General features: G+C 45.6%; 2 protein-coding genes across 2 annotated transcripts in view; both read right to left on the reverse strand.

Moving 5' to 3' along the window:
- Positions 1–24,807, reverse strand: part of LOC116829199 (C-type lectin domain family 2 member D-like) — a 287,968-nt gene that overhangs the window by 164,925 nt on the left and 98,236 nt on the right. The window lies entirely within an intron of this gene.
- On the reverse strand, positions 541–22,265 carry LOC116829212 (killer cell lectin-like receptor subfamily B member 1B allele C). Its single transcript, XM_032787923.2, has 6 exons — positions 22,151–22,265; positions 10,115–10,213; positions 9,559–9,705; positions 5,335–5,489; positions 4,568–4,680; positions 541–671 (listed from the first exon to the last, which is right to left on the reverse strand). The coding sequence occupies exons 1-6, from the start codon at positions 22,233–22,235 to the stop codon at positions 554–556; spliced, it is 717 nt and encodes a 238-aa protein (XP_032643814.1). The 5' UTR covers positions 22,236–22,265; the 3' UTR covers positions 541–553.

The following is a 24,807-nucleotide window of genomic DNA, read 5'->3' on the forward strand; positions in this document are numbered from 1 at the left end:
GTCAGTGTTGTGTGTTAAGCGGAGCAGAGATCTGAAGTGCAACTGGTAAGCTGGGAGGTGGGGGCGAGGGCATTCCTGTTGCCTTGGAAGCAGCAGATCTGTGAATACTGCCAGGATCCAGGGGACCAGGGGTTGGATGCACCAGGGGGATGCTCAGAGGGATTGAGGGCAGAGTGGGCCTATTGCTAACTGCAGTGACTGCAAGCCCAGGACGAGCACGTGTGGCCAGTGGAGTTGGGGAGCTGACCCCTGGCAGACACAGACAAGGCTCCCTCAGGCAAAAGGCAGGAAGTGGCGAGGGGCCTCTCAGCTCAGGGTACTAATTTACTGCAGGTTTGGGGCAGTTATAAATTACACTCCAAGGCCCCAGCCCAGTGAGAAGTACCAGAGGGAGGAACTGTGACTGCGAGAGGCACCTGAGTCCCAGCACCTCTCGGGCCTCTGCTCTGCCCCCGGCTTAGAGCTCTGCCTAAAGCCACAATCCTGCCCCATGAGCCTAAATCAGGATACTGAGTATTATCGAGACACAAACCCAGAGCCTCTGCTCCACTGTTTATATCACAGCAGCTTCTTTCTGGCAGATCCATTTGAACTCAGCACCACACGTCTCAAACTGAATCCGGCTGCCTCCTATCCAGCCACAGCTGTTCCCGTCAGCAGAGCCTGAGAAGCTGCAGAATTAGAGAGAGTCAGTGTCACTGTGGTCCCTGTAACAAGGAAAGGCCCAGAGGTGAGTCTTTCTTCCCCTCGCTCTAATCAGAAGCTTGGCTCTGGTGTTGGCCTTCATCTCTGTAACTTTCCTACAGAGCATCAGTCAAGAATGTGAGCTGAGTTAGGGGGTCTCTGGCAGTGGAGTAGGCTGAATCTCATGGGGTTGGTGACCAGGTACTTTCTTGTTGAAAGCAGCTACCCTGAGCTACCACATCTTGGCTTTCCTTTAAAAACAAAGTCTGAGGCTTAGGAGGGAGAAGAAACCTGCACCATGTGACCTGGGTCATAGATGGCTGCAGACAGCCTGAGGACTTGTCCGGATGAATGGCTGGGTTCACAAAAGGATTTGAGAGCCTAGCGGCCACTTTAGACACCTCCATCCCAGAACCACGTCCCCCTGGGATTCACAAACCTTGGAGGCGATTGAACAGCTCGGTGCCTTAATATTCAGAGTAAAAGTTTCCTAGGTACCTGTGTCTCTGTCACTCAGCCCATGTGTTGCTGCCTCCCTCTGCTGCTGGCTGCCTAAGCCCCAGTGTGTGATGCATGAGCCAGCAGCAGACAGGTGTTCCTCTGCCTAATGCACCTACAGGCCCTGAGCCAGTCGGCATGTTCAAAGGCCACTTACCAGCTTGGGTCCCACAGATGAGCTCCCACAAAATAGCAGGGAGGAGCAAACCCAGGGTTGGGGCACTCACCCGGAAAGTGGGAGACCCCATTTCAAGTCCCCTTTTTGCCTGCAGAGGAGAAGGGATTTGAACAGAGGTCTCCCATCTCTTAGGAGCAGCCTCTAACACTGAGCTAGGGGATAGTCTGAGGGGTGTGTGGTCGGAGGTGTCTCAGTCTCTTGTGTGAATAAATAATTTAAAGAGCGATTAGAGCAGAGAGACTAATGGTCACCTCAGGGCATGATGCAAAGAGATGATTTCTAGCCCCCATCAGTGATGGCTGGTTGGAGCAGCTGGGCCTGGCACCCGCAAGGGGAGAGGCAATTCCTGATTTAGTCCCCAGTGGAGCACAGGATCTGCCCCAAGAGGTGAAGGGAGCTGAACTGCCCGGTAACAGTGACCACAGTGTAATGACATTTAGCCTCCCTGGAGGGGACATAATACCAAACCAGCCCACAACAGTCACATTTCACTTCAAAAAGGGGAACCACACAAGCATGAGGATGCTTGTTGGATGGAAATTGCACAGAGCTGTCACTGGGGTGAAATGCCTCCTAGCAGCAGGGCTTGTCTACACTTAACAGCGCTGCAGTGAAGATGCTACCTAAACTGATGGGCGAAGCTCTCCCATCAGTGTACATAATCCACCTCCCCAACAGGCAGTAGCTGTGTCGACAGGAGAAGCTTCCCCATCAATATGGTGCTGTCTACACCCAGTGTTTAGGTCGGTATAATTGTATCATTCAGGGTGGATTTTTCCCACCCCTGGACGACATAGTTATACCAATGTAAGTCTGTACTGTAGCCCAGGGCTAAGTGTGCCCCCCAAATAAAAAAAAGACGAGGAGGACCAAAAAAATGCCACCCTGGCTAAACAGCAGAATAATGGAGGCTATTAGAGGCAAAAGGCATTCTTTAAAATTTGTAAGACAAATCCTAATGAGGAAAATAGGAAGAAGCACAAACTCCGGTAAGTGAGTTGTAAATGTCTAAGGAAGCAGGCCAAGGAAGAGTTTGAGAAACAGCTTGCTAAAGATATTATTTAAAAAAAAAAAAAAAAAAGTAAAAAAAAATTTTTTTTTAAGTACATTCCAAGCAGGAAGCCTGCCATACTGACAGTGGTGTATGCAGTGCAGTCATAGCTGTGTCAGTCCCAGGATGTTAGAGACACAAGGTGAGTGAGGTAATGTCTTTTACTGGACCAAGTCCATTGACCTAGCTACTGCCTCTCAAGGGGGTGAATTTCCTAAAGAAACCAAACTCACATCTATCACTGTAGAAAGTGTCCACGTTGTAGTGCCATGCTGGGACAGCTGTAGCACTTGTAAGGCAGGTCTAACCATAAAACGTTGCACCAGTGCAGTTGTGCCACTGTAGTGCTTAAGTGAAGACGCTCCTACACGGCCAGGAGAGCATCTCCCCTCGATGTAGTTAATTCCCCTCTCCGAGGGGCGATAGCTGTGTTGATGGAAGAAGCCCTGCCATTAACATAGTGCTGTCTACACAGGGAATTAGGTCAGTGTAACTACATGGCTCAGGGGTGGGGATTTTTTACACCCCCGAGTGACGTAGCTACACCACAGTATGTTTGTAGTGTAGACCTGGCCGCAGCATAGATGGACTCTTGGGCGCTAAATTTCCTGAGAGAGGCAGCGATTGGCATCCTCTCCCTCGTCTTTTCTCCCATTGACTGGCTTAGGCAGTTCCCCGCCTAGTGCGCTGGCTTTGTGACTCTTATTCTGAGGCACCGATCTCTCCTCATGCATCGTATAGGTAACCTGGGCACCTAACTCAGGCTTTGTGACTCCCATTCTGAGGTGCCGATCTCTCCCCATGCATTGTACAGGGAACCTGGGCACCTAACTCAGCCTTTGTGAATCCCAGGGATTTTCTAGGCACCATGACACTCAGCATCCCAATGCACAAGTCCCTTTGTGAATCTAGCCCTTAGGGCGTGGCAGGCTGGGGTGTAAATCTAGCTTGCGCTCCCTGGCCGTGTGGACAGTCTGACCGCACACTGCAAGTGCCATAGGGAATTTTTAGTGCACAACAGGAGGGTCCACAGGGTAGTCAGTGTGCACACAGAAAGCTTGTGTGAGGTAGGTTTACATCCCAGCCTGCTGCCCACAAAGTGCTTGTCTAGACAAGCCCCGAGACAGTCTCTCTAAGATGGGGGAGCTGCCCCCCACACTGCAGTGGGGTGTTAACGCAGATCTGCACAGATGATAAATTCCACTGTTCTAGTGAAAGGAAGGAGAGGGAGGATCAAGTGATAAGGGTCTGCCCAATTGACTGCAGCAGCTCACTGTGACCCCACAAAAGGGTGGTGCCTGAGACACCACCATTTTCTGCCCCTCACCCTCCATCTGACACTGGGAGCACAAAGACCGGAGCGAGGACAGAGCCCAGGGGAACCCAGCAGAGCCCAGAGACAAGGCTGTAATAAGACATTTGAGAGCCCTACACACAACCTCTTCTCAGGGTCCCCCTTGCACAGGCAGGAGCAGTGGCCACATTCTTACCAGTGATTACATGTCACTGCTTCCAGCTGCGGGCCCAGAGGAGCTGATGTGTGACAGAAGGAGGATGGTTGAATTCCCTGCCTACTCATGCTCTTGTGTCACTCTGGGCAAGTCATTTAGGGTGGGATTCACAAAAATACTTAGGCACCTAACTCCCCTTGAAATCAATGAGCATTAGGCACCTAAATACCTTTGTGAATCCCACTGTTAGTTTCTCTGTGCCTCAGTTTCCTCATCTGTAGCATGGGGATAATAGCCCTGCCCTGCCTCACAGGAGTATGAGAGGATAAATACAGTAAAGGTTATGATGTGTTCAGATACTATGGTAATGGGGGGGCCAGATCAGCATTTTAAGCCTTGTCTACACTAGGAGGTGTTTCTGGTGCAGTTATACTGAAAACCCTGTAGTGTGGACACAGCTATATCCGTTGCTAAGTGTTTCTACCAGTACAGCTTATGCCAGTGCCCCCGATCAGCATAAGCTACACTGCAATAAGCGCAGGCACATTGGTATAACTGCAGCTACACTAGGGCCTTTGCGGGCACACCTATGTTAGGAAAATACCCTTAACCAATGTAACTACGCTGGTAAAACGTTTTAACGTCAAGTTATACAATGGAGTTTTTCTCAAATATCTCTGACAGTAAACCTCAGGCAGCACTTACAGCATTGGATCTAACGGGGAACCGTCCACCCAAGTCCATTTTCCCCCTGGGGCTGTCACTTTAAGTCCAATCCAGGCGTAGCTTGCACCTTGTGTAACATTTTGTATGAACTCCTGTGAGGTGTAAAGCAGAGGGGATGCAGTGAATATGCTGTAAGATGCTGGGACTCCCTGAGCACTCCTGTTTAATACCTGCTCTTGGCTTCAGTGGCTCTGCCCATAATGCCAGCTGGAGAACCCCCTGACCAGAGCTAACTCACCCTCTCCCCTGGGCGGGTGGGGTCCCAGTGCAGGGGTGGGGAAATGTGGCTCTCTTGGCCACATGGTGACACCAATACTGATCCTTGGTGTGTCAGGGTGAGCTGGTCCTTTACGTAAGTCCTTGGTTCAGCCTCACCTGTGACTGCAGCCTGAGGTCAGTCTGGCCAGGGCGAGATTTGATGGAGTAGGGGTGTTGTGTGAGCAGCTCTATGCAGAAGGGCTCTGCTGAGCTCTCAGACAGGGCTCAGGGGGGCAAAGCCTGCAGGAGCCAGCTGTGCAGTCTGGGGTGGGAAAGCTGTGTGGTTCTTGTTCTGAACGGTATGTTAATCAGCCAGATGCCCCAGAAGGGGAGAAAACACCCCAGTGTGGAGTTTGATTAACTGGGGGAAAAGGAGAAATGAGGCAGAGGGGTAGAGCCAGGCTGGATAAACCTGCTGCTCTGGGATTGTAACTAGTGACACACGTCTCTCTCCAGCTGGAGTCTGATGATCCTATATTTTGTGTTACCATCTCCTCCTGGTTCTGGATCACGAGCATTTGAGCGCTTTTCCCCGAGCAGTCGTCATGGCTCCGAGTCCAATTTTTACGCTCCTTAGACAGCCAGTAGCATTTGTCCCCACGCAGCAGCCAGTCCCTGGGGCAGAGTTTGCACCCGGAGCCCTCTGGAGGGGGAGATGGGAACAGAGGTGTCATTCATTCTGAGCATGCAAATTACGGCTGGGTGAAAACTCTTGTTGAAAGTTTTTTTTTTTTTAATAGAAAATGCCATTTTGACCAAAATAAGTGTTTGTTGTAGTTGACATTTTTTGATGGGGAGAAGGGACTCAAAATGGAAATACTGATTTTTTTGGCGGGGGTAGAGATGGAGGATTTCATTCAGTTTTGGAGGGGAAATAAACATTTACTCTTAACATTTCCTCCCATTGGCAAAGAGGGGGAGGACTGTCACTTTTCTACTTCCTTCAGAGGGCATCAAACTGTCATTTCTTGTCCTATTTATCATGAACTAGGTTTACAATGTAACAGCTCTAGTTTTAGATATTGCTTAAGTTTTCCCCTACAGCTGTGTAAAAAGCCTTCAGACTCAATGTACTAATGAGGGCTTTTCTCAGGGTCAGCACTCAAGCAGCCGGCACGCTGTAGGCCAGGGCAGCAAGGTGCTAGCAGAGCTGGGAGGCCAGAGAAGAGAGAATTCACTTGAAGTCTTTACACAGAGTTGGTTTCTTACTAAAGATCTGCTCTGACTCAGTCACATGTTCTGGGCTCTATGCAGGAATCACTGGGTGGGATTGTCTGGATTGGTGCAGTAAAATGTAGTTCCTGGAGATCTGACCATGTCAGATCATACAAGTTGAACACAGACAGACCCAGCCTGTACCTCTGTGGGAGACCTCAAGGGAAACTGAGTGTTGAAACAAATAATATTGATGACTAAGTTTGAGATAGGACACCACCTAACAAGGCAGAACTGAACCCAGTGCCCCAGTCTGGCAGTAGGGGGCGCTGTACCACTGCTAGTGCCATGGCTCAGCTGTAGGGTGACCAGAGGTCCCAATAAAATTCGGACCGTCCGGATATCTAGGCGTTTGTCCCGTGTTCCAACTGATGTTTGGTCAGGATGCAATTTGTCCCGATATTTTGGGTACTTCATTTGTTTTGTTTGTTTGTTTTTTGCTCTGCTGGTGACCCTGCCCCCACCCCCTCATGTGTCCCGATATTTTCTTCCTCTCATCTGGTCATCCTATTCAGCTGAGAACTAAAAGCAAGGTCCACTTGGGTTCATTAAGAGCTGCCATACTGGGTCAGACCACTGTCTGCATTCCTCAGTATACTGTCTCTTCAAAGGCCCATAGCAGAGCTTCAGGGATGTGTACAGAACAGGGCAATTATGGAGTGATCCACCTCTCTTCCACTCCCAGCTTCTGGTAGTCAGAGGTTCAGCATCCCTCCAATCTTAGCATTGTATCCCTGACCATCTTAGCTAATAGCCTTTGGTGGATCTATTTCTTTTTTGAACCCAGTTATACTTTTGACAATCACAACATCCCATGGCAATGAGTTCCACAGGTTAGTTATGCGTTGTGTGAAAAAGTATTTCCTCTCATCATATTAAACCTGCTGCCTGTTAATTTCATTGCGTGACCCCTGGTTTTTGTATTGTGGGCAGGGTAAATAACACTTCTCTATTCATTTTTCCCCACACCATTCATGTCCTATCATATCCCCCTTTCGTTGTTTCTTTTCTAAGCCAAACAGCCCTAATCTTTAGTGTTTCCTTGTATGGAAGCTGTTCCGTACCATTGATCATCTTTTCCCCCTTCTCTGAACCATTTACAGTTCCACTACATCCTTTTTGAGATGGGGTGACTGGAACTGTACACAATATTGAAGGTGTAGGTGCACCATGGATTTATATAGAGGCACTATGATATTTTCTGTCTTATTTTCTATCCCTTTCCAAATAGTCCCTAACATACTGTTAGCCTTTTGAACACTGCTGAATATTGAGAAGAAGCTTTCATTGAACTATCCACCATGACTGCAAGATCTCTTTTTTTGGGTGGTAACAGCTAATTTAGAACCCATCAGTGTATACGGATAGTTGGGATTATTTTTTTCCAATGGGCATTACCTTACACTTATCAATGTTGAATTTCATCTGCCATTTGTTGTCAAGTCACCCAGTTGTGAGGGATCCCTCGGTAATGCCTCACAGTCAGTTTTGAACTTAACTATCTTGAATAATTTTGTAATGTCTGCAAACTTTGCCACTTCATTCTTTACCTCCTTTTTCCAAATCAGTAATGAATATGTTCAACAGCTCTGGTCCCAGTACACATCCTCGGGGTACCCCACTATCTACCTCTCTCCACTGTGAAAATGGACCATTTATTCCTACTCTGTTTCCTATATTTCACCCAGTTATTGATCCATGAGAGGACCTCCCTTCTGATCCCTGGCTACTTACTTATGTTAAGAGCCTTTGGTGAAGGACCTTGTCAAAGGCTTTCAGAAAATCCAAGTGTGCTATAGCCATAGGATCACCCTCATTCACATGCTTGTTGACTCCCTTGAAGAATTCGCTTAGGTTGATTCTTCCCCAACAAATCATGTTTATCTATGTATCTGATCATTCTGTCCTTGGTAGGAACTATAGTGAATTTGCCCTGTACTCAAGCCAGGATCACCTCTGGAGCCCTTTTTAAAAACTGGCATTACATTAGCTACCTTCCAGTCATCTGACTCTTCTTGAATACTGGGGGGTCTTAACCTGTTCAGATTCCAGCCTGGAGTGACTTCAGTTTGTCTCCCTAAAACACTTCCTGCAGTTCCAACAGGTGATGGGATTCTCCTTCAGTCATTTCCCTTACACATTGTATAGCAGTGTTCTGTGCTGCTGAACAGCTATTGAGTTTCACCTCAGAGGTGGCTGCATTTCATAGTGGGAGAAATGATTCTTGTGAGTCCTACAGAGTTTGTAAAACACTTTGTGATCCAACCTCTATAGCAGTTGTATTACATTACTGTTAAAACTGCCTGTGCTCTAGCAATGGGAATTACTCTGACCACTAGATGTCACTGCTGCTCTTCTGCATAAACTGCTGAGTATTATGATTTATTGTACTTAAATTGTAAGCTCTTTGGGTCAGGTACTGTCTTTTCATGATTTTTTTTTTTAACAGCACCTGGAACAACGGAGCCCTGATCCACAACTGGATCTTTTGGCATTGCTGCAATATAAATCAATGATTATAATATTACAGGAGAACAGAGGCCACAAAAATGAATATGGGCCCCATTGTGCTAGGTGCTGCATACCCATAGTAAGACAATCTCTGCCTCAAAGAGCTACCAATGCAAACATAGGATGAGAAACAGGTGAAGATGCACAAAGAGGGAACAAGATGACAGGGAGAGTGAAATAACCATATTGGTACAGAAAGAGGCAGTTGCAGCATTTTCCTATTGGGACTGATGAAAAGAGAAAAGACAGAGGAGCTTGGGGTGTATAGTACATTATTATCACACCTAAAGCATTAGAGCATATTAAAAAATGTCCCATCTACTTAAGTCACCCTGAACATTGTTTTCCCTGCTGTAGTTATGAGTAGAGTTGATTCACAAAAACTTGCCTTTTTTCAGAATGAAAATCTTCACACAAAATTTGTTGCATTTGAACTTTTCTAGTTGTTGTTGAAATAATCTTCTGCTTCCTGAACACTTTGACTAAAAAATGAAAGTTTACTCCCGTGGTTAGCCCCTTTTACGCTGTCACTTTGGCAATGTTGCCATCGCTCATATTTTTATCGCATGTCTTGCGAAGGTTGGTGTTTTCTTTTAAGCCCCAACTCCTGGAGTCGGGGATTATGTGAGAATGTCAGTTTCATTAACGAAAGTTTCTGTCCCTCAGAACTGCAGAGAAAAGCTGACAACAGGCCCCAAGTGCAACCTAAAGGATCAGAAACCAGAAGAACCCAAAATGTATAATTTTCCTAAAATAAGCCAATCTCATGATTTTAGGGCATAACTCATTTTTGGATGCTTGGGGGTCACAACACTGGAGTAATGTCTATAGAGGGGCCTCAGTATGAATGAGAATCTGGTCCATTGTATTTCAAGCAGACAGTGTCTCTTTACCATGGTGACTGGATTTTCAATCACAGCAAGAGTGTTGCAAACTCTTCCAGGGAGGGTGACTCATGACTCTGGGACAGTAGGAGCTGGGGTTACCTGCCAAGCTGCCATTGTGGGGTTCACATAGAATTGGTTTCAAGCGAGACCAAAAATCCTCGTGGCAGGAGCACTCTGTTTTGTTATTCTCCGATGTATTCAGAGTTCCTCTGGTCTGTCCTTCACAAGAGACATGCAACTGGGAAACTTCAAAACAGCATCAGTGTCAATGAAAATCACTTCTATTGCAGCTATTTAGGGATTTAAAAAACAATTGTGGAGGATGTAAAATCATCAGTGTAGTGTGTCCATCACAGCTAGGGTAGGGATAGAGGAAGAGAGAATCCTATTCACTACTCAATGTTGGTGCATTTCTGTCTTCCACCCACATGTAACAGTGAACCTGTCTTAGTTAGATCACACACGTTTCATGCATCTAGCTTTTAAATGCACCTTATTCTGGTAACATTTTGACCTGGCTGGTGATGTAATGCCAAGGATTTCATTCATAAACGGACTAGAATCAGGAATGGAATATCAGTGGGATTTGGGAATGAGAAGAGAATTAGTGGAGCACAATTAAGCCCAAATGGATAAATAGATTGGCGCTACTTACCCCAAACTCCCAGTGCTATCACAGCTATTGTCAGGACGATGTTCCCAGCCCATCCGACCCCTACAGCAATGCGATGCCACCGGGGACATGGAGGGGAACCTGTAAGAGACAATGTTTGGAGAAACACCATCAGCCTCCAGCGTGAGAAATAACAATGGAACTTGTTCTTCTCCGGAGCTGTCCTAGTCTCCTTACCTGGGAGTTCCACTCCTCTTCATATAACGCTAGGGGCAGCTTTACCAATGGCAGCTTCTTTCACCCATTTCTCACAAAAGCACCTTCACCCCTTTTCCCCACACTGTCCCTTATGCATGGATGGCCCTCCCTAAATCATTCTACACAGCCACTGCTCTGCCCTGCTTCAGATCCTTTCTTACATTCCCCCTGTAAAGTGACAGCCATGGTAAACTGCCTAGTAATGATGGCTAGGCAAAAAACAAACCATGTGAAACCTCCAAATTGTTAACCAAGCTAATACATATCACTTTGTGTTCCTGTGACCATCTCCCTTGTTGTCCCTCTCCCCTGTCCCTCCCTTCATGTTCTAAATACACCGGTTGTGTTTTGACTCTATTTAGACCCCCAATCCTATAGAGACTGTTATGCCAGGCGTCACCAGGTAGTGCTGTTACAAACAGTCATAAATTCTTTTTCTTAATGTGTGAGCACTGGACAGTCTATGAAGCAGTATTATATTATTGTGTATTTTGTGGTATACAGTAGTTTCTTTGTGGGGGAGCTGTTGCACCAGCAGGGGAGTTTGCTCTCTGCCTTAATTTTTCTAACTAGAGTCACATCTTGGGACAGAGTTGCTTCCTGGGAACCAGGTATGGTTTTTGGGCTGAGATTCCTGAAAGAGGGGTTTGTTTGCATGCCAGTTGTGACCACCTCTGTACCAGGACTGGTGTATACAGTGTAAATAAATAAATTACACTAAGAAATACCCAGCCTCCATATCACTACATTTTACTCAATTGTGAAAACAGACCAGGCTGCAATGTCTACTAACACTAAAAACAGGATGATGATACTTGTGCCTGCACTTAACTTTAAGCATGTGAGTAGTCCCATTGACTTCAAAAGGACCACTTATATGAGAAAAGCAAAGCACATGTGTAAAGTGTTAGCTGCGTGGGGCCTTAGGTTGTAAATGATTTGTTTGAGAAACCAAATATGCTTGTGCAGTGCCTAGCACAATGTGGCCTCAGTCATGACTGGGGCTAACTTCTAGGTGCTACTATGATACAAATAATAATAAATCTGTTGGTCAGAGGCCAACTCACCTCTGGGACATCCCTGCAAATCAAAGCTGAAGAAAGAACTAATGATTAGAGAGGGGAGAGAATTAATAACATTTGAAAAGGTGTTCCCAATTTTTTTTAATATTAAAATTTTTGCCTAGTTCTGTGGTTGGAAGGAAAACACGCAGACACACACACCCCAGATCGGAAAGTTTGCAAATATTTTGTTGAACATTTTTCTCAATTTTATTTCTCAAATTATGAAATTTCAGTGAAATTTCAAAATTCTTAAAATTATAACTGTTTTCACTAATGAAACCAGTTATTAACTAGATACATTATCAGTGCTATTTGATGATATGTCTGCATGGTAAATCTCTTGTGTTGATGAATCAGCACTGTTTGCACAGAAAGGAGTAAGGCAATGGAGAATTAGACTCTACATTAGAGACAAGGCTGCTCCAAGCAGCCAAAAAAAAAAAAAAAAGCCACGATTGGCGGCACTTCGGTGGCAGCTTTACCACTGCCACTTCATTCTTCAGCAGCAATTCAGCGGCAGGTCCTTCTCTCGGTACCTGCCACCGAATTGCCACCAAAAAGCTGGATGTGCCACCCCTTTCTGTTGGCTGCCCTAAGCACCTGCTTGCTGCGCTGTTGTCTGGAGCCAGCCCTGATTAGAGAATGTTACTACTCACCTTGTGCAGTAATGGGGTTCTTCGAGATGTGTGTCCCAGTTGGTGTTGATGTTGGTGCATCCCTACATCTTTGATCAGAGAATTTCAGCAGCAGTGCCCACCTGGGCCATGCATACACAGTCCCCATCTCACAGCACCATTGGAGCGTCTTCTAGTGCACATGTGACCCGACCCCCTCAGTTCCTTCTCTACCGCAGAGTCTGGAAATTGAACTCCAAAGTAGAGGGAAGGAGAGTGGGTAATGGAGCACCCACAGGGACACATATCTTGAAGAACCCGTTACTGCACAGGGTGAGTAACCTCTTCTTTTATGTCCCTGTGAGTGCTCCATGGGGGTGACTATAGGGTAGTACCCAACGTTGGACTGAAGGGGCTTTCAGAGTTGTATGGGTGAGTGAAGACAGCACTGTTAGCCCTAGCAGTGCATCTGATCTTGAGCTTTGGGTGATCAGATCGCATAGTGTTTTGTGAACATATGTCCAGTGGCTCAGGTGGCAGCTCTACATATGTCTATGAATGGTATGTTGTTTAGAAAGGCTACTGAGGTAGCAATGGATCTAGTAGAGTGAATTCTGATCCCAGATGGGGATTGTTAGTTCTTTCGTTGGTAACAGAGGTGAATGCACCCTGAGATCCATTTTTAGAGTGTGTGTGTGGAGATTGTGGCTCCTTTAGAATGTTTGGTAGTGGAGACGAAGAGTCTTGGGGATTTTCTGAAAGGTTTAGTTCTTTCAAAAGCTAGTGCATGTCTGATGTTCAGGGTATGTAGTACTGAGTCCTGTTTGCTCTCGTGAGGTTTGTGAAAAAATACAGGAAGATGGATGGATTGATTGATGTGAAAGGATGAAGATATTTTAGGTATGACCACACGGTGGGCTGATGTAATAGTGACTAAAAATGCTTCCTTCGTTGATAGATGTATCAGACAGCATGTCACTAAGAGTTCGAATGGGGCCCACTGAGGCAGTATAGTACCATATTCAAGTCCCACGTCGGCGTGGGAGCATATAATTCAGGATAAGCGCTCTGAATGTCTGTAAGGAAACATTTGGTAATCAGGTGTGCAAACAGTGACATCCCATCAATCTTGTGATGGAACGCATTAGTAGCCATCAGATGTACCTTGATCAAACTAGTGGATAGTCCTAAGTTTTTTAGCTCCAAGATGTAGCTCCAAAATCAATGGTAGAGGTGAGGAAACCAAAGTGTCTTGCTTTGCTTGGCACTATATGGTGAACCTTTTCCATTTTTGAAGGTAAGTCTTGTGCATGGTTGACCTCCTACTGTTTAGTAATACGTGTTTAACCTGTTCCGAACAGGCTAGTTCCTCATGATCGAACCATGCAGGAGCCATGCCCACAGGTGAAGTCTCTCCAGGTGTGCATGGTAGACCTGTCTGTCATCTTGTGATAGAAGGTCCGGATAGAGTGGGAGAGTGCATGGAATACATAGCAACATCTTTATCAGGTAAGACTACCAGGTCTGTCTGGGCCATGTTGGGGCTATCAGTATGACTCTTGCTTTGTCCATACGTATCTTCTTTATCACTGTCAATAATAGTGGTATCAGTGGGAACATCTATAGAAGTGGTGATTCCCATCTGAGGAGGAAGGCACCCCTCAGTGATTGGGGTTCCCAGACCTGCTCTCGAACAGAATTGTGGGCACTTGTAGTTCTGTGATGTTGGAAAGAGGTCAATAGATGGGTGGCCCCATTATTGAAATATGTTCTGCAGGACCATGTCGTTTAGTTCTCATTCATGATTGTGAGAAAATTCTCTGCTTAATATGTCTGCTGTAGTATTCTGACAGGATGGAAGGTAGGAGGCTTAGATGTTGATATTGTGTTGGATGCACTAATTCCACAATTTCATGACTTCTGAGCATAGGGAGTAGGATCTGGTATTATCTGGTGCTGGTATTATCATTGCTAGTGTGACAGCCTGAACAGTTGGACCCTCACAAATTTGTTGAGCTTTCTAGGACTCACTTGTTGGTAGTGATGGAAGACCACGTTGAATAAAAGGGAGTCAGACAGTCCCCAAAATGGAAGATGGATGGTGTCATCAGCACTACAGAGTGAGCAAGATTGTTAAGACCCTTGACCAAGCCCTCAAAATTGTTGCTTGGAGGAGGAATATTGAGACGCTGGTGATGGTGGTTGGCATCTCTGTGGTCTCTGCCTTTGTGGTTCGTGCTGCCATTGATGTTGGATATATGAGGCATACCTGTTGCACTGGTAGGGCTGGTATCTGTTTTGTCTACTCTTTGTGGCAGGTGTATAAATTCCCAATGTTCTGAGGGTCGTTCGTGAGTCTGTCATCATGTGGAGGACTTTGTCCGTGTTGGTGCTGAAGAATTTTCTGGCAGTCAAATGGGAAGTCCTCCACCATGGACTGTATTTCCCTGGGAAATCCCAAGGAATGCAGCCAGAAAGCCCGGTGCATGTCTACCATGGCGGCCATGGATCTTGCTGCTGTGTCAGCCATGTCTAAAGATGCCTGTAAGGCAGTTTTGGCCACAAACTGGCCTTTGGACACGAGAGCTTTAAATTGATCCCTTTTGTCCTTCGGAATATCATTAATAAATCCATTAATTTTGAATAAGTGTCGCAATCATATTTTGTTAGTAATACTATATAGTTGGCAACACAGAATTGTAGGGGTGAAGAATAGACCTTGCGGCCAAAAGGGTCTAGCCATTTCCAGCCTTTGTCAGTGGGTGTGTACCTGTACTGTTGCTGTCTACCTCACTGGTTGATGTCACTGACAATGAGCGGATTTGGTACAGGATGGGGAAAAAAGGAAGTCCATATCTTGGAGGGGACATATTTTCTGTCAGCCCTCTTGCAGGTGGATGGTATGTTAACTGGGGTGTGACAACTGTTTTGGCTGGCTCCATTAGCGCATCATTAATTGGGAGTACTATTTTGGAAGCTGAGGAAGCTTGTAGGATGTCCATCAGTTTACACTGGGTCTCCTGGACCTCCTCAAGAGGGATCTCTAACCTGTCAACCACACCTTTAAAAAGTTCTTGAAATTGCTTAAAGTTGGCAGAACTGTAGGTGGTGGAGGTATTATGGTCTCATCGGGGGAAGAGGAGGAGTTATTAGCATGTGATGTGATATCTTGCACTATGCTTTCCTCCTGTTCTGCGACAGTTTCCCTGTGGGGATCTGACATTACAGGCACTGAGGGTGATGGCGACAATCTGATCCCCTCCTTACAGGGACTGGGGGGCCTGCTGTAATGCCTTCTGTAGGAAGCCATGGGGTTCCAATATGGCCATTGTGTGAAGAAGGGTACAGATGGGACTGAGCCAGAGAGGGCTTCTTTTTGGACAATTCTTTCTGAGGAGAAGTCGCTGCTTGTTTCCTCATTGATTTTTTTTTTTTTTGAGGAATGAGTCTTCCTCCGAGAAGAGGGTGAGGTCTCTGGAGATCTTTGTCCAGAGGGAATCTGCTGGCTGGGGTCTGAAGCCAGTCACACAGATGTCTCCATTAAGATGAGTTTGAGGCGCGGATCCTTGTCCCTCCAAGCTCAAGCCTTTAGGTTGCTGCAGTGAGCACATTTCTGGGGGATGTACAACTCACCCAGTAGCGGACACACTGTGAGTGTCCGCCCAACACTAGCATGATGTCTCAACATGAAAGGTAGCACTTAAAGCCAGTGAACCAGGCATAACTGAAAAGATGGTGGCTCACTGCAGAGGTGAACTTAACTAGTCTATGAAAAATAAAAGGTTTTGTTTTTTTTAAACTAGGAAGAAAAACAAGGAAAAGGTAAGTAACTGAACTGATAAAATGAAACTCTGCTAACTAAACAATTTAAACACTAAATGAGCTAACTTCACGACACTGCTGGGAGTGTCATCTCAGGCCGAGGACGGTTGAGAAGGAACTGAGGGGGTCAGGTCAGATGCGTGCTAAAGGAGGCACCAGTGGCGCTGCAAAACAGGGGCTGCACATGTACAACCTACCCTGGCACAGCTGCTGAAATTCTCCAATCAAAGGCATGGAGACGTACCAACACCTAAAGTGGAGCACCCACAGGGATATCAGTCAAAGAAGAACAATCAGTTACACACATACTGCTTCACTGTAGACAATGGGTTTGTCCATATGTCAGTGACGGCATACATTAAATACAATGGATATGGCTGGTTAAATTTTCCATCCAAACTGTTTTTCAACAGAAAACTGGATTTGGGATTCAATTCTTTTTGTTAAACATGTTTGCTGTCTGCAGAAAATTGTGTTTTTCTTTTTCTTGCTCAAAAAATTGTATATCCCCAAAATGAAGAATATTGATTTTGAAATGCCACCCACTGTGGTGTCTTCTAGAATTGTAGTTTGAGTGCCTTTTTGCCCTATTCTCCTCTGTGGGCTGCAGAACCACCCAGAGGGAATGCAAAAAGGGCAGTTTGCCCTCCTCATCTCAGATGAGGGTGTCCCCAAACCCATGGAACAATAAGGTTATTGGATGAAATAGGGAAGGTGGGGAGTCTCAGTTTCAGATTTTGCCCCAGGCCCCCCAAAACCTCTGTGCAGCTCTGATGAAGTGTGGCTGGGGAGCCTGGTCCATCTTTCTTGATGCACTGTGGCCATGTGAGTGTTTGTGATAATTGGGCCTACAAATTTCCCCTAATTGTGAGAAGTGAGAGAAAGTTCATTACATGTCACAATAACCTATAGTAAGAAATATTGATAGGAAAAGGTGCACAAGGGAGACTGAAAGACTGAACTAATCCACACAAACTGATATAAATCAAGGCCTGTGTTAAGATCATGCTTGGTAAACAAGAGGAATGTGGGGCTGGAAATTAGTGAACCAACCTTGGTGTGTCAGAAAGTGGGTTTAATTGGGGGATAAAATAACGAGGGGATGGGCTATTCCATCCATCACTCCTTTTCAGGATCCTCAAAAAAAGATTTTGGGAAATCAAGAAAAAGCCAAGGAGAAGAAGCTGTCTGCCAACAACTGCTGAGGCAAGGGTTACCATCATGGCTGCCGCCCCTACCGTCTCCTGGGACCCTGGGATTCATTGCTACACCATTGGGCCTTCGTCATCCTGATCTTGAAAGATGTCTTGACCAGGCCAGAGAGAGGAGCCCAGATGACATAGTTACCTCCACCTGCTCTGGCTAAATACCAAACACCGCCTGGGATGTGAGACTTTGTGTCCTTCCCCCCACCACCACTCGCACGAATGTTCTTTTTATCTCCACCTTATTTCTTTTCTTTCCTATCCTTTTCTTTTGCCTTCTGTGTGATAAGAGCCTGGCTTAGATGGACAAGACTGTACGTTTTGCAACACTGCTGACCAGAAAAAGACAACTAGCCATAATGTCCTAAACAGTCCGATGCTGGTACAAGTTTGCCAGGACTCTGAGCGGCTGATAAGATTGTGTGCACTGCTTGTGTTTCTGCAGCAGTGAGGTTGCAACTGAGAGTTAACAGCAAAAACAGAAGTTGCATTTTCTATCTTTGCTGTTCTTTTCTCTCCCCTTTTGTTTGTCTGGTTTTCTCTTTTAGAGAATCAGGATCAGACTTGAAACAGCAAAGCTCCAGCCCATCTCTATTAACCTTTTCTCTTTTCCCTAAAAAGGACAGTTATTACCATCTTTAATACAATAAAGACTGTCAAATAGGAGTTTTCTTCTCTCCAGATAGAGGGAAAGGAAATAAGGAATGGTGTTAAAATGAAAGCCTTATTTAATACTTTATAGTTCAAATGCTTCAACTGCTTTTCTTTGTTTTTTGGTATCTTTAATAAAAGGTTAAAATGATTTTTAATGGTGTATTTGCCATCGTCTAAGCAAGCTGAGGTACTTGTATGTCAAACCCTTAACCTTGTTTAACACTGTTCAATGCTACACAGTGACGGGGTTTGTTAACACCTTTGACCTTTTGGGCCCATTTATTCCATCAAAATTAACACAACCGTGTCATAAATGGACTGCCCCTCCCCAGCCAAGAGGGGAGACCATGATGCAGCATGGGAGATGTATTCCAAACAGGAAGTCCAGCCCATGGAGGAAAATGGAGACACGAGACACTCAAATTACAAATCCCATGAGACACCATGGCAGCATTTCAGAACTGAACTATTTCACTTGTCAGATGAAATATTTCAGTTACACTTTTTTTTGCCGAAAAGTAAAAATTTCTGTGGGGTTGGGGGAGGAAAACACCCTCCAACAAGCTCTAAATGGATTTGTATGGCTGATACTCAGAGAATTTGCCCTGCAGAATATGTGTTGGGGGTGATAGTACATGAAATGGAAATAGGCCAGCTGGGACCTTAGATTTTCAAGTAATTGATAGGTTCATAGGGTTTTTAAGGCCAGAAAAGACCATGATGATCACCTAGTCTGGCCTCCAGCATCAGACTGACCAGAGATTTTAATACATTTTACATTGTTTTTCACAAAGCTGTTGTCTTATTTGATCATTTTTTTTTTATTCAGTCTTCAATGAAATCAACTAGCTAGTATTTGGCATCCACTCGAACACCATACATGTGGATTATCATTTCCCTAAAAATTACTATGGCTGTAACTTTCAAAGGAACCTAGTGGCATTTCAATGGTGACGGAAACCCCTTAGGCTTCTTTGAAAATCCCAGCCAAAATAGTTTAATGCTTTGCCATTTTCCTGAGAATTGTACTGTGAAATGAAGATAGTGAGCCAAAGTCTATTCTCAGTCACCCAGGTGTACACTAAATGCAGAGACATTCCACTAAGGCAATGTTTCTCAGCCTGGGGGACGGGTTTAGGCGTGTTGCAAGTCCAGGGCTGGTGTTAAGGGGTGGCAAGCGTAGGGCAACTGCTCGGGGTCCCACACCACAGAGGTCCCTGTGAAGCTAAAGTACATGCTTCAGCCCCAGGCAGCGGGTCCTGGGTCTCAGCTTTGGCTTCCCTGGAGGCTGAGCCCCACGATGCAGGGCCAAATCATGTAACTTAGCTTTGCAGGGTCCCCTGTGGTGTGAGGCCCTGGGCAACTGCCCTGTGTGCCACCTCCTAACACTGGCCCTGAGTATTATGAATAATCTACTTAATATTTAAGGTAAGAGATCGCAATTTTTTCAAGTCTTGGTATGGGGTCACAATTATTTTTTTTAAGTTCAAACGGGGTTTCCAGCACAAAAAGATTGAGAAATACTGGACTAAGGTAACATCCAAATTTACACAGAAGTTACAGTGCTGTTACAATGGCTCAGTGTCTTAATTTTCATCAGTAATTTTTTTGTAAACAGAAACATCATTTAAACCATACTCACACTGCATTTTCAAACTGCATTCTCCAGGGAAAGGGTTAGAAACTAACTTTTTGCTACAGATGAAGCTCGTGACACTCTTAAGGCTACTCACAGGGTTTATAACCACTACAGAAGACTAAAATTTCTTCCTGTTGTAACCACTCTTAATTCTGGGTCAGTTCAAAAATTGCATCCTTCTGTTCATAAAAGTGGATCTTTTTGTGAGGATTCTCACAGACATCTAATTCAGATCACTACTTTTAACTTTACAGAACTAAGTGTTCTGGAATTATAAGTGGAAAAAAACAGTAGAAATAATTTCTGAAAAGTGAAAAATTATTGTCTGATATATATGTACCATCAGAATGAGGCCCCTGCTCCTAACTAGAACCTCTTAGCACCATCATCTGGCAAATTTCATATTAATTAATGCTGGGGGGTGGTTGTGTTTTCTGTCTTCATTTTGAAATGGTTTGTTGAATTTACTTTAAAATTTCTCAGGAAAATTATCTTGTAGCTTCAGACTAACAAATTATTTCAGGCTAAAAGCAGAGGGGGCTTTAGGAACAGGAAGTGGGAAAGTCAAGATCTTCTGTATATTGGAACTTATCTTCCAATTTTAACTACAGTATGAAGTCAATTCTGTGACTTCATGATTCTACCAACAACTTATGAGACAAGTTAATTTTAATTTCAGCATTAGACCCTGATCCTGCAAAGATTTCAGCAGAGGTGTAATTTTAAATGTATGAGTGATTGCTTCAGTGGAATGACTCATTTGAGTAAAGTTAAATGCGCGCATAAGCGTCTGCAGGTTCAGGCCTTGGGACGACCCATAGCACAAACCTCTACACCCTGGCTGCAAGCATTTGGAGCATCAGGCCCTTAGTAGTAAGACAGGAAATACATTATCACCAAGGGTTGTGGGGGATTCTTCATCACTAACAATTTCAAAATCAAGATTGGATGTTTTTTCTAAAAGATACTCTAGGAATTACTTTGGGGAAATTCTACAACCTATATTATAGAGGACATCAGACTAGATGATCACTGTGGTCCCTTCTGGCATTGGACTCTGTGAATTAAGGCCCCACTTCTGCATTTGGATCCATGTGAGTGGACCCTTGTGCCTATTGACTTCGATGGGATTCTGTACAAGTGAGAATGAAGGTCCACCCATAAGGATCAGATCACAGGATTGAGGCCTAAGTTTCCAGTCATTAACATAGTGTCAGTCTTCATCTTAACAAAATTATATAGCTACAGCTAGAGAAACAATTTAAAAAACAAATTCAGTTCTTGGATACACTTGTGTAAATTTGGAGTAACTTCACTGAATTCTATGGCATCACTCTGGATTTACACTGAAGTAACAAGCAGAATCTAAGTCCTAAAATATTTTTCATGAGTAGATCAGGTCCTGTCTGAAAATAACTTCAAAAAATGCATGGATACAATTTCATGACAGTTCACAACAAGAATTAAATTTGACTAGACAGCCACATATTATGCTGAGCTTTACTGTGATATTAATAGATAGCAAAGCAAGATCTGTTGAAAAATATCAACTGTTAATAAAATTGTATCAGGTATTTCTGTGAACTAGATATACAGCTTGATTAATATTTGAGCTATTAGAGCGGGATTCTTAGAAACATCTGAATCGCTTAGGCACTTTTGAAAATTTTACTCTTCATGTAAATCTGTAACCTAACTGTGCTTATGGAAAATACACCCTAAAAATAGCTATTTAATATTTACATTATTTTTTCCCCAAACAGCCTCCAAAGTATCCAGATTTTTAACTAGTTTAATATCATTTTTCAGGGGAATCACAAATAATTTATGATACTCGGTTTACATCCTTTAAGTTAAATTGTAACACATGGTTCTTTGTATTTTAAATATTCCTAAAACACTGATAACTCTTCATTTTGTTCTCAGCTCTGCCACTGTCTTCTCCTTGACAGTCTCTCCTGATTCTCCACGCTTCAGTGGAGCTCAGTGCAATAATTCGCTGTCTCCCCTGCGCTCAGAAACAGAACACGTCATCTCTGTCCTTGGAAAGCTTCTCTGGTTTTGTGTCCATTTCAGCATCCAGTGGAAAAATCCCCTTCATTATCTCTGTCATTCCCTCCCTGCTCCCCTTTGGCAAGGTTCTTCTCCGGTCCCATTCCTCGGATACCAGGCTTCCCTCTCCCTACTTACATCGCTTACCCACCCTGACACCCCTCAGTACCTACCATCTGCCAGTCTCCATGACCTTCTGCACATAATTGGCTCCCTACCTAATTTCAGGTCCACCTCTTCTCTCAGAAGTATGTGGATTTTAACTTGCTATCTAACAAAACAATTAAATTCTATTTTACGAGTCCCCCCACATTCCTTGTGCTTTGTCATTCTTTCTCAGACTCACCCAATGTACTGCTCTCTGCCCCACAACTATAACCCACTATACTATGTACTGTTACCTCAATAGTTTGCTGGTATGCCCCAAATTTGTATGTATGTCATACAAAGTACAGCTATGTTGCATTGCACTTGTATTTGCATGTTTAGACTGTCAGAGGCTATGAAGTTTTCTGTGACACGCTATACTGACAAACTAAAGTGCACTATATTACCTTAATGGAATTAAGCTGCCAAATGCTGAGAGTGGTAAAGAATTTCATATTCGCTAAGTCCCACCACACATAAAGCACAGAGCCGCTCCTTGGCTCTGGACACAGTTTCTCTAAGCTGTCTCTGCTGTAAGCCAAACAAAAAATATCTGAGAAAAATGGAATCCTAACCAAAGGCTAACCACTTTGATGCAAAAATAAGAAACTAAATCCACTTACTGAGGTGCTGAGATCGTTGTGGTGGCCTTGAAGAGGAACTGGCTCCAGGAATTTTTAAATCAGCATAAATTATTTCTCCAGCCATGGCAAGTACAGAGGAAGGTGTGAGCGTACAGAAGAGGATCTGTGTCTAAGAGCAGTCTCCTGTGTATGTCTGCCCTCTTCTGAGCAGTAACATATTTCTATTCTGTTCTATGCAGGATCTTACACCACACTCATCGTCATAGTATCTGTGAGATGTCTAGTAGTGCATTAAGCAATGTGACTAACATATGTTGCATGTTTGTTCTTCTTCGATTGCTCATGTGCATTCCACAGTAGATGTGCGTGCTCGCCAGGTGCACCAGTGCTGGAAGTTTTTCCCCTAGCAGTACCCATAGGGGAGCGCCCCTAGTGACCCCCAGAGTGGTGCCACCATGGCACGGTTATAAGGGGCACCATGCGCTCCTCCCACCCTCAATTTCTTCTTGCCGCCAATGAAGGTGCATTGGAACTGCTCTGCTCCAGCCTTGCTGTAGAGTCCCCCTTGGACTTCATTAGTTCATATCTAGTAGTACCTGTAGTCGAAGTAGTTTTTAGTTAGTTAGTGTGCCCAGGTCGGGGCATGCCACGTGCCCCAGGCTTTAAGTCGTGTGACACTTGCAAGCGGCCAGTGCCAGTGAGCGATCAACACGTGGACTGTTTACGCTGTCTGGGAAAGATCCATCTCAGTGATCACTGCAAGATTTGCAGATCCTTCGAGCCTCAGACCAAGAGGGAGCGGGACATTTGGCTCCAAGCCATTTTGATGGAGTCGGGCTTGACCCTGGCACCATTGTGCTGCTCCGAGTCGGCGCCAAGCACCGCGGCATTGGTGTGCGCTGATCCTACAATGCCCTCCACCAGCCGGCACTGCTCCCCGTCCACAGGGCACTCCAAGAAGGCTAAGAAGAGGTCTTCTCCACTGAGACACTGGAGCAAGACCAGGGGAGAGGCTAGACCAGCTCTGGCCAGTTCTCGGTCCCCATTGGCGTCCCAGCCTCCAACTCAAGTTGAGCGGAGTAGCCCAACCCTCTCTGAGCCTGCCTCCCTAGACATCCGGATCCCTTCCTGCTGGACGCCTCACAGGAAGCCTGGAACATTGTGTCTGCCGGTATCAGGGGCACCACCACCATTGGCTCCCTGATCCAGAGGCAAGCCACTGCTTGGATCCCCACAATTGCCACTGGACGGTACTGGTCTAGGAAAGGTTCTTGATGCTGTTCCCCACTCAGTGACCATCTCATGTGCAGTCCATGCTGGTCACCGTCGACCCCCACCAGGTTGTCTGGCTGGATACCAACTGGCAGGGGTTCCAGGTATCACTCCACTTCAAGGAACCATAGACCTCATGAGAAGAGCGTGTCCCATTAACACCAGGACAGTCAGCACTAGAGGTTCTCATCTCCAAGAAGCTACTGTAGTCCATCGTGATACGGGCATCAATGCTGTTCCCGTTCTTCATCTTGCTTGAGGTCCACACTGTGGCATCGCTCCTGCAGTACCAGGCATCGATCGCTGGCACCTCACCATCACGGATCTGCCTGTTGGAGCCAATCACGGAGCAGCTGCTAACAGCGGTACTCCCACTCCTCCACACTGAGATCACGGTCTTGTGATCGGCATCATTCCCGCAGTGGCACCAGAATCCTTGGTCAGCATCGTGGTACCAATGGGGCCAGTGGCTCCCGATGCAGCCCCCAGTAATGGCTCTCTCACTTGCTGGAGCCTCAGAGAGACCATCAGCCTCCCTATCTCAGCCTTCCAGGAAGAAGTCAGTGGGGAACTCATCCCCAGTCCCGCGCCCGGAGGGGAGCCCCGTGGTGGAACCTATGTCAGTGTTGGGTACGCAGAGTATCACACCTCCATCCTCGTCCTCCCTGGATGAGGCGATCCTGGCCCCTCCTCTGCCTGTCCCACAGGAGGACTCTAAAGCCCACCAAGCACTGCTGAAAAGAGTGGCATTAAGCCTTAACCTTCAAGCCAAGGAGGTGGAGGAGCCCTCAGACTCCCTCTTCAACATCCTCTTGGCTACGGCACCAAGCAGCGTGGCTCTCCCACTCCATGAAGGGGTGGCAAAGATTTCCAGTGCCTCACAGCAAACCCTGGCTTCTCTGCCCCCCATTTCTAAGAGGGCAGAATGGAAATACTTTGCTGTCTGGTCACTCTAGGCGGCTCTTTGGCTTAGGAGTGGTGGAGGTGATACCAGCGGAATTTAGACACAAGGGTTTCTACTCCCACTATTTCCTTATTCCAAAGGCCAAAGGAAGACTCAGGCCGATCATGGACCTGCGAGACCTGAACCAGTACATGATAAAGCTCAAGTTTCGCATGGTCTCTCTGTCCTCCATCATCCCGTCCCTGGACCCCAGGGACTGGTACACTGCCCTCGATCTGCAGGATGCGTACTTCCACATTCATATATTTGAGGGACACAGACATTTCCTCTGTTTCACGATTGGGCAGGAGCACTACCAGTTTATAGCCCTCCCATTTGGCCTGTCCATGGCTCTCAGGGTATTCACAAAGTGTATGTCTGTGGTGGTGGCCTACCTCCGACGTCAGGGGGTCCAGATCTTCCCCTGCCTCAATGACTGGCTGGTCAAGGGCAGCTCCCGGTTGCAGCTGCAAGACCATAT

This window comes from Chelonoidis abingdonii, chromosome 12 (genome assembly GCF_003597395.2).
Source record: "Chelonoidis abingdonii isolate Lonesome George chromosome 12, CheloAbing_2.0, whole genome shotgun sequence".
NCBI classification, from domain to species: Eukaryota; Metazoa; Chordata; order Testudines; family Testudinidae; genus Chelonoidis; species Chelonoidis abingdonii.